The 10,399-nt window shown below is 43.4% G+C and overlaps 1 protein-coding gene across 1 annotated transcript in view; it reads left to right on the forward strand.

The window, feature by feature from the left end:
- LOC144826105 (uncharacterized) overlaps window positions 1-10,167 on the forward strand; it is a 98,356-nt gene extending 88,189 nt beyond the window's left edge. The window contains exons 2-3 of the mRNA XM_078684491.1: window positions 1,752-1,758; window positions 6,250-10,167. Coding sequence (XP_078540617.1) covers window positions 1,752-1,758; window positions 6,250-7,813 — 1,571 coding nt within the window. The 3' untranslated portion in view covers window positions 7,814-10,167. The remainder of the gene's footprint in view (window positions 1-1,751; window positions 1,759-6,249) is intronic.
- The last annotated feature ends 232 nt before the right edge of the window (window positions 10,168-10,399 follow it).

The following is a 10,399-nucleotide window of genomic DNA, read 5'->3' on the forward strand; positions in this document are numbered from 1 at the left end:
CTGGGAAGGGTTCAAGCATCGCCGCTGCCCCGGGCGCCAGAGAAGAGGAGCGTGTGAACGACGGACCTGCCTTGGTATTAGGAAGGCCCGGAACGGGCCTGTAAAGCTACAGCGGCCACCTCCATGTGACGGGACCTGCCTTGGTATTAGAAAGGCCCGAACCGGGCCTGTAAAGCTAAAGGGGCCACATCCATGTGAAGGGCACCGGCTGCGTTATCGGCCACGCCCCCCCTGCCGCTGTGCAGCCATTGGTGGAGGCTGCAACGCCCCTGGGAGCCGCGCTGCAATTGGCAGCTGCGGGCGCGCCTCCGCCCCGCTGTACTCTGAGTGGTCCCTGGGCTGGGAAGGACATCAAGGGGCCTGGGACCATCAACGACCATCGGAGCAGGGGCTCCCAGGAGCGGGAGAGCCCCCCCGACACTGCCCCGATCAGGCCTGCAGAGTGAAGGCCTAAAGGAGGCCCCCAGCGAAGGCAACCCCCTCTGGGGTGGACGAGAGGCTACTGGGACAGCGGGGGCTGCTGAGGAGCCTCGGAGAATCAGAGCGGCAGCCCCACACCGCCCGTCCTCTCCAGGTGACTGCAGTTGGGCCCGGTATGCCCTAGTTCGCCCTGTGGTGGCCTGGTGGGCCTCGAAGGCCTAGAGTAGTGGTGGGACTAATTAGGGGCCTTAGGAACTAGGCTCCCGAACCACCCTGGTTGTCGCTGACATTGTTCAGGGTTATAAGCACTGCTACCTTTAGAGAACCGGTGCCTGTAGTGACCTAAATTTATGTTCCTGTGCCTCTGCTGAATTGTCGCAAAGTTCCCCTGGTGCAAGGAATGATTTATGTCGGAGGTGGTCCAGGGAAGTGTTGTTTTTAGATACTGCTGAGGCCCCATGTTGTTATTGAGGCCCTGTTGAGTTGTTTTGAGGAACCCTGTTCACCAGCAAGGGCTTGTCATGCCTGATGCCCAGGGCTAATGGGTTTGTGCAGCTAGGCTGTGGGTGCTAAAGAGAGATCTGTGTTCTGCCTATTCCAATGTGCCTAATGTTTCCCGGGCCTATGGTGAATGTCCTGTCAACAGGTTTGATTGCAGATGTCCCTGCCTAGGGTTCCCATGTTACCGTTTATGCATAATGTGCTTTCACGCCTAATGTTTTATTTCCTGCTTTTACGCCTAGTGTTTCTTTCCCTCACATTGATATCGCTGATATTTAATGTCATGTGATAGCGCCTTGTCTTTATTTCAGCCCTGGAAACTAACGCACTTACCTTTTTCTTGCTTTTCACATTTTCCCTGTAAATAATCCCCTGGTATACTTTGCCCTGGCGCCCGTTTGCACCCCATCGTGATTACTGTGTCTTACTTTTGCAGGTCGGAGACAATACATGAGTTATTCTTTTACATCCCAGCCGGTGTGGTGTGTCTGTGCGTACTGCGTGGGTGCTTCACACATGTCCTCAGGAGCTCTGCTCCATGCTACCCTCGTAGAATTGGCAACCCCATTTCTAACACACACACTCCTCAGTACAACCATACACGTGAAGCAGAGGAGGGCATATACCTGTCATTGATAAAAAAAATTAAGCAAGGCATTCTAAAAGAAGAGATATGGAGCCCATGTAACTCTACTATCACGGGAATTAAATAAACAGGTAGAAAAAGGAGGCTAGTAAAGGACCTGAGAAGAATTCATACTATTGTTGTCCCATGTTGCTGTATTGGTTGGTAGAACAAGCAAGATCCAATGCCAATCTCCTGCTTTAAGGTGAAGAGTCATAATTAATTATCCATTTTGTAGGTGTGTTTTATACAATTACATTTAGTTGTGCTATGTTTTCATGAACATTCATTGGTTGTTGTCCTTTTTACCTCATCATGAACCATGTCAATAATGTCTTCTCTCTGTCTAAAAACTTATCAAATGTACTGGTTTAGGATATTTGCTGCAATTGTTTTATTTTACCCTTTTCCAAAATGCAGACTACATGCCACTTGTCTTACTGATTTTGTAGGTCAGAACTTTTCCTTGATTTTGAACTAAGCAGATTCTATGTCAGTTTGCTATTTGATATTATAGAAAAAGGTTTTCTTATTTCTCAGCACACATTTGTTGTGGTGGTCTGTCTATTGACTTTACAGCTGGAGTTATATCTGAGTCTGGCTTTTGATATAATTTAGAGGTTAACTGTATGAGATCCTTATGCGAATATTATGATGATTATTTCTCTGACTAAGTAACCATTATTTTAAATCTTTGATATGATCTTATAGCTTGCTGTAATTCCAAAGCTAAATGCAAGTGCCTTTACCAAGGGAACGGTCCTTTAAAGGCAGTATTGCCTGCTACGGCTGACTATAAGGTCATTACACTGTTTGCCCCATGAGGGCAGAATGTGTTAATTAATAAAACAAAGGTGTCCCAGAGACCGAGGGGGTTGAAACACCTCTTTGTTTCACAGTTGTTGCTGTGAATGTTAAACAGTTAACAGTCGCATGCAGGCCCACAGGGGTTAATTGTTGAACAGTCACAGCAATAGCTGTGAAAGGAGGCTGAAGTCAGACCTGGTTCTGCCTGTGCTCGGCTAAACTGCTTTTCATCATTCAGTTGAGCCGGGGAGATGCAGGAGATGAGCAGAACTCCCCTCTTCCTGCGAGCTATGGGAGGAGGAATGGGGGAGGCTCCTGTGTGCCCTGCTGAAGGCTCCATGTTCTGCCTTCTCCTGCCCAATCCATATATGTCCGAGAGGCAGAGGCTGTGTATTAGGACATTGTAATGTTGAGAGCAGCGGGCCTACATCAGGTTGTATAGGCTGCTGCTGCTCCGTTGTCTCCAATGGAGGTCTAAACATTTCAATGTTCCAAGCTTTGTCTCGTGAAGGGTTTATTGATACTGACCCTCCGCATCATCCCTTCAGATAAGTTATAGATAAAAAGAACCAACACAATGATGCTTTGCTGCTTCCATTGCTCAGCATTCGAACTCTGCATCAGCTTGAACTTGAATTACTGTTGCTCCGAGAGCATAGTTTGGACAGAATTATGTACAAGGACATTAACATACCTTTGCAAACCAGATTGTTTTGATTTGCAAGTTTCATGATCGGTAAATGGAAAGATGGGGGTTATGAAGACATGGACCGGGTTGTCAGGGTTTGTTCTCTGAGACTGTGGGTGCACTCTATATTCACAGAGACCTTTTCCAGCAAAGGATCATGGCTCTTGAACCAAAAACAAATATGTATTCATAACCAGAGTTGCTTCACAATGGCATCCAGACAACAAGAGATTCTTTTGTTTTGTAAGTTCAGGATGGTTATTTGTAAAATGTGATGAAGTGTGATAGTCGTCTTATGCAAAACCATTTCTTTACTTCCTTTCAAGATATTCTGGGATGACCAGGCAGTGCAGCGTGGCTGCCACTCTCGGAAGAACAAAATATAATATAACTGTCAGGTAAGGATTCCTATAACTCTAAGTTTCCTTTTCCCCTGTTTCTTCTTTCTCTATTCCCTTTCTTGATCTCTGTTTTTTTTTGTCTCTTCAGCTTCAACATTTGACTCCCTCTATCCACTATTCTTATTGTTATCAAACTTCTGATAATCACCGCTTGGATCCACATTCCCCCTGGTACATGTTGGGAGTGTAGTGCAGGTCCAATTCTTTTTAGGTCAATTTTGCCACAGCAGTTCCTTAACAATTGGCACATTTGTCACCTCTTCCAGACCACATGACACCATCCTCTCTCTGTCTGTCTTTTGGCGTCTTTTCTCTCTGGATCTGACTTCCATCTCTTTGCGTCCTCCCATCCTGCCCTTTTTTGACCTGTCTACTACAAGCAAAAGACACAGTACATGTGTGTGGACACACATGCACACAGGGCTTGCTTTAGGGTGGTGCGACCGGTGGAACTGCGCCTGGTGCTGACCTTGGGGGCACTGTATTTAAAAGTAACTTATGGGTTCACGAGCATCTGCAGAAGAGTAGGGATGGGTGGAATTTGAGTAGTTCGCTACGCGAAGCTTCGCGAAACGGTAAATAATCTCCGCGAGCACGCAAAAGTTCAGCAAACACGCGGAATTGCTGGTTCCGCCTGTTTGCGTTGATTTTTTCCTGTTCGCGAATGCTGTTTGCGTGCTCGGGGAGAAATATCTCGCAAACACTCATTTTGAAAGCGCGAACAAGCAGAAAATTCCGCGAAACCAAGGATTGCAGAATTTTTGGCAATTCCCTGTTCTCCGCAGAACGCAAAATTACCCAAATTCCGCAAATTCCACGAGCAGAACCGAATTTATCACCCAGGCCTACTGCAGAGTTTCCTGTGCTGGACCCCTGTGGTGAGAGTGGAAGATAGCCTTTTTTCTCCTTCCTCTGTTTTGTGTTTTTCTTTTCTTGATCCTTTTTGGCTTCCTTTACTGTTGTCCTGTTCAATAAAATGTCCCTTCCTAGATCACTGGAAAAAGGAATAGATTAACAGTCTAGGTGGGCAGGGGAGTAAATAACATCTAGTAATTAATCACAAGAATTACAAGTATCTCACTATGACGCCAGGCGATGCCACTGAAATTGCAATTTGATAGTGGTGGCTGCTTCTGAGAATCTGTGTTTCTTTCTTAAATATTTACTTCTTTTGCTCTCACATCCTTGATTTCCAGTGATCCCAAGCTCCCGATCTACACTGTTTCACCACTATCAGAAATGCAACTCAAACTGATTTCCTTTCTTGTTTTTGTTAATGCTTTCTTTGTGCAAAGTATAAAGTCACAAATATTTTTACTTTGTGTTCATTTACAATTTTTGACTCCATTTCTACAGGTGACAGAAGCATGAACAGAAAAAAGAAGGTTTAAATTTAGTGAAACACAACGAAAAGGATTATTTCAAGGAATGTTAAAACCTTCTCGAGCTCTAGAGAAGAAACACATTCTATGTGCCAGGAATGGTGAGGATGTTGGAGCGGAAGAAACTGGTGTATGTGAAAGTTGTCAAATCCTAAAGGAAAATGATCATAAATGTTTACCAAGTGTCAGTAACTGAGATTGAGGAGAACATTGGCCACAATTGATTCCCACGCAGTGCACTTGAGAAAACTCAGTGTTGTAAATTCTGTTTGATGGTTTATGAGAAAGGCTTTGGAGACCCAGCCCCTCCCCAACAGATCAGCATCCGTGGACGTGTTGTGATGCGACAGAACCGTCAAAAAGACTAATATCCCCGGTTTACAAGTGCAAGCTTTTGACTGTGTCTCCTGTGATTCAGAGGAGTGAAAAGACTGTTTAAAAGAAACAAATTGTAAATACTCTTTCTCAGATGTCGTTTCGGCAAAGATGCTGGATTATCATTTCCAATATAGGAAGATTTTCCCCCACCGACTCTGTCTCTTGGGTTGATCCGAGTAGTTTCAAAGTGTTCTGTAACTTACAAAGTCGATCATGTGCCTGTCTTAGCCACTGAACAAAAAACCATATACTGGCTCAGAAAGTATAAAAGGGGCCAGTGTTACGCTATTGATAATTCATAAACCACCCTGGCATGCCCTAATCATCTGTCCATTACTTGTATGAACAAACATACCTACCAGGCAAACACTAAAGCCCAAAGACCTAATCAGTGCTTTTAGAACTCCTAAATCAAATGTGATAAACTAGAATCACTAAATGAGACTAATTAAACTTGAGAGAATTCACCCGGGCATAACTTGGAGAAAATGAATTATCTCCAGGTAAAAATTATAATTAGTTAAATACATATGTTAAGAAGAGCATCTGAAATGTATTTTAGAAGGTCATGCTGAGTTGTGACAAACAAGTACATGATCATAAATCAAATTCAGTCTTAAGATGACAGGTATCCAGGAACAAACCCAACTTGGAGGGGAAACAAACAACCCTAATAGGATCAATGACTGTGAGAACAGCTTTAGTTATCAATCTCACCTCACTAAACATGAGAAAAGTAGCGCTGGACGAAAACCCTATCAGTGTCGTGAATGCCAGAAAGGCTTCAGTCGCAAATCCAGCCTTATGGTACATGAAAGAACCCACACTGGGCTTAAACCTTATCAGTGCTCGGAAGGCTGTAAAAGCTTCAGTACCAAATCCAATCTCACTGTACATGGGAGAACTCACACTGGGCTTAAACCGTATCAGTGCTCGGAAGGCTGTAAAAGCTTCAGCACCAAATCCAAGCTCACTTTACATGAAAGAACTCACACTGGACAAAAACCGTATCAGTGCTCCACGTGCCAAAAAAAGCTTCAGTTTTAGTGACAGTTTGATTCAACATCAGCGAACTCACACTGGACAAAAGCCTTATCAGTGCTCTGAATGCTCGAAAAGCTTCAGTAGCAAAGCCAATCTGACTAAACATGAAAGAGCCCACACTGGACAAAAACCGTATCAGTGCTCTGAATGCTCGAAAAGCTTCAGTCAGAAATCCACCCTTACTGCACATGAGCGAACTCACACTGGGCAAAAACCGTATCAGTGCTCTGAATGCTGTAAAAGCTTCAGTCGGAAATCCAGCCTTACAATACACGAGAGAACTCACACTGGGCAAAAACCGTATCAGTGCTCTGAATGCTCGAAAAGCTTCAGCCAGAAATTCAACCTTACAAAACATGAGCGAACTCACACTGGGCAAAAACCGTATCAGTGCTCTGAATGCTGTAAAAGCTTCAGTCTCAAATCCAACCTTACTGCACACGAGAGAACCCACACTGGACAAAAACCGTATCAGTGCTCTGAATGCTGTAAAAGCTTCGGAACCAAATCCAACCTTACTGAACACGAGAGAACCCACACTGGACAAAAACCGTATCAGTGCTCCTCATGCCATAAAAGCTTCAGTTTTAGTGGCAGTCTGATTCAACATCAGCGAACTCACACTGGGCAAAAACCGTATCAGTGCTCTGAATGCTGTAAAAGCTTCAGTACCAAATCCAACCTTACAAAACACGAGAGAACCCACACTGGACAAAAACCGTATCAGTGCTCTGAATGCTGTAAAAGCTTCAGTACCAAATCCAACCTTACTGCACACGAGAGAAACCACACTGGACAAAAACCGTATCAGTGCTCTGAATGCTGTAAAAGCTTCGGAACCAAATCCAACCTTACTGAACACGAGAGAACCCACACTGGACAAAAACCGTATCAGTGCTCCTCATGCCATAAAAGCTTCAGTTTTAGTGGCAGTCTGATTCAACATCAGCGAACTCACACTGGGCAAAAACCGTATCAGTGCTCTGAATGCTGTAAAAGCTTCAGTACCAAATCCAACCTTACAAAACACGAGAGAACCCACACTGGACAAAAACCGTATCAGTGCTCTGAATGCTGTAAAAGCTTCAGTACCAAATCCAACCTTACTGCACACGAGAGAAACCACACTGGACAAAAACCGTATCCGTGCTCCTCATGCCATAAAAGCTTCAGTTTTAGTGGCAGTCTGATTCAACATCAGCGAACTCACACTGGGCAAAAACCGTATCAGTGCCCGGAATGCTGGAAAAGCTTCAGTATCAAATCTAATCTCACTATTCATGAAAGAGCCCACACTGGGTATAAACCGTATCAGTGCTCTGAATGCCAAAACAGTTTCTATTACAAATCCAGTTTAACTGTACATCAGAGAATCCATACTGGCCTCAAACCGTATCAGTGCTCTGAATGTTGTAGAAGCTTCAGGCAGAAATACAGCCTTACTGAACATGAGAAAACCCACACTGGGCAGAAACCCTATCAGTGTTCTGAATCCCAGAAAAGCTTCAGTCGTAAAATAACTTTCACTCACCATGAGGGAACTCACACTGGGAAAAAACCTGATTAGCTCTCTGAATGCTGAAAAAGTCGGAAATCTGGTCTCACTCAACCTGCGAGAACTTACCTGGAAAAAACCTCATCATAGCTCTAAATGCCTGGGAAGGGTCTGCTGGAGATTTCATTCAACATGAGGGAACCCACAACGAGAAAGAAAATGATCCGTGGTCTCAATGTGAAAAAAACTTCAGTTGTAAATGTAACCTTTCTACGTAAGAGAGACAATGTGGGAGAATAAAAGGTGCTCACTGTCAACCCTGAGGAGGAGCTTTCAGCATCGCAAAACCTTTACATGAAGCAACCACAAAGACTCCACTCCATTGATTGTTCTACAAACTCTACTGAGAACAGCAAACAGCGAGGGATGGAAACGCTTCAATTAAACTCATTCCTTTGTAACTATTTGTGGCCTCATTCCATTCAGTGTGTCTTGGTCCCTGAGAGTTTAAAATGGCTCTGACCCTCAAAGGCTATTCGATACTGAACTTTGAGGCTATACTGCTAGATTCAGGAATGCACGTAACTTCAAACGGTTTCAAGCGTTAATGAGCCTCACCAGGGGGCTGCAGCAGGAGTCCCTGGGTCGTAGGTCTCTATGGGACCAACATCTGTTCTGTGCCACGTAGGGCTGATCACTGAAAAAAACTAAAGACGATGGAAGGACTGCTGGTTAATCTCAGCAACACCCCACCACATCATTCTCTGGTCTTTGTGCAACTACAGACGAGGCCAGCCATATGCAAACCGTTCCTGGCTCCACTGTAAAGAGTCCGAATGACCTCTGTTCCAAGGGGACATGGCCTTGCATTACAAAGATCCACTTGAGAGACCTCTTTCTATGTCCTTTTTGCTACAAATGGAACCTGCTTCCCATCTGCTGAGGACAGTTTCACCAGCTTTACAATCTCATCAGATACACCCAAGAGAGTCTCACAGATAATCAGGCCTATTCATAAACTGCTATAGGACGACTAAAGTACAACAAAATGCGATTCACAAAGTATGTGCTGTCGGTCTGCCTCTCCTATCCTTTTCTTTGTGGAGTTGCCTGCCTCGACTGCAGAGTTTCCGCACATGTTTATATACTTTTTGTAGTAAATGCGAGAGGGACAGAGTGGGAGTGGGTGTAAAATGGGAAATATTTATGAATAAAGGGGAGGGGCTAAGGGAGGAGTAAGGAGGGGGGTGTAGGGATGGACAAGCACTCACCTGCAAAGGAGTAAACCCATTGCTATTTACAAACCACACCTCTAAAGTCACAACAGCCATGATGTACCTAAAACAGTTGTAAATGTACCCGAGCTTAGAGTCCAACATCACACATGGTGATCCACTGGAACTAAAACACACTCCCATTAATAATAATGGAGGTACGGACATATATTAAAACGGCATTAAATTAAATATTTTAAAATAATTAAAAATCTGAACAAATGTCATTCAAGGCAAAAAATATCTAAAAAGAAAAACGTTTAATTATTTTACAATGTTTTAATAACATTTGTTGAACACTAATATAACATCTATTTTTAGTTAAGTATAATTACATATGTTATAATTAATGCCCAAAAGCAAATTTCAGGTTATTTCAGGCAATCAGGTGACACCACGTTGCAGAGATTTTCATATTTTCAATCCAAATAACAGACTAACATGTCCACCACTCAAATTAATTTCATTTTTCACTATACTAATTCACCACTAATCCTTTAATGGGTTCCGTAGTAGTGTGTTACTCTCCGAAAAAGCGCTTTGATGCCTCGTGAAGGGTAATAAGCACTATATACATGCAATTACAATACAATACATTTAAAAATTATTAATACATATTATAAATGTTAATTTAGGTGGGACATCTTTAATTAAACCTTAATACAAATATATCTTCTATATATTCAACTTGGGTGGAGTTTTCCCTGTGTAAAAAATATAAAGAATATTTAAATTGTTTATTACACTACAAATGTAAATGTTATAAACTTTAAATATAGAACAAATAAAAAAATTCTACAATAATAACTCACAGTTTACTTGGAGATTTAATTGATTTTAAATGTAAAAAAAAGTTTTCTTACAGATCTGTTCCAAAAATCCCAACAAGCTACAATCATCTGATTTTCTTATTATGTAATCCGAATTACTGATTTGCCTTATTCACCTCTATTTGGCGGGGTACATCCTTAAAAAATCATGTATAGAATTAATTGAAAGTATTTTTTAATAGTTGCAATCACCGTTCCCTCTAAAGCGCGCGCGCACCGCTCCTGACCTCAGTGCGCACCACCTTGCGTGGAGTGCGCACACAGTCAGGACGTCGTGCCGCCGGCTGCTATGGAAGAAGCGAGCAACGCAAATGCGGCGGAGCGGTCGTGAGGAGTGCAGGTAAGGAGGCGGGGGGCTGGTGGTGCTTGTGTGCTGTGAGGACGCGGGGCAGACTCTGGCCTTTTGTTTAAGTATTGCAGTTAATCAGAGCCCTTGAAGGGGCTCTGAAACAGCAATACTTAAACAAAAGGCCAGAGTCTGCCCCGCGCTTTACTAACAAAAGCGTAGACAATTTCCAAACACAGCGTGTGCTAAATTACGCGCTGTGTTTGGA

The sequence above is a fragment of the Lissotriton helveticus genome, chromosome 3_2 (assembly GCF_964261635.1).
Source record: "Lissotriton helveticus chromosome 3_2, aLisHel1.1, whole genome shotgun sequence".
In the NCBI taxonomy this organism is placed as follows: domain Eukaryota; kingdom Metazoa; phylum Chordata; class Amphibia; order Caudata; family Salamandridae; genus Lissotriton; species Lissotriton helveticus.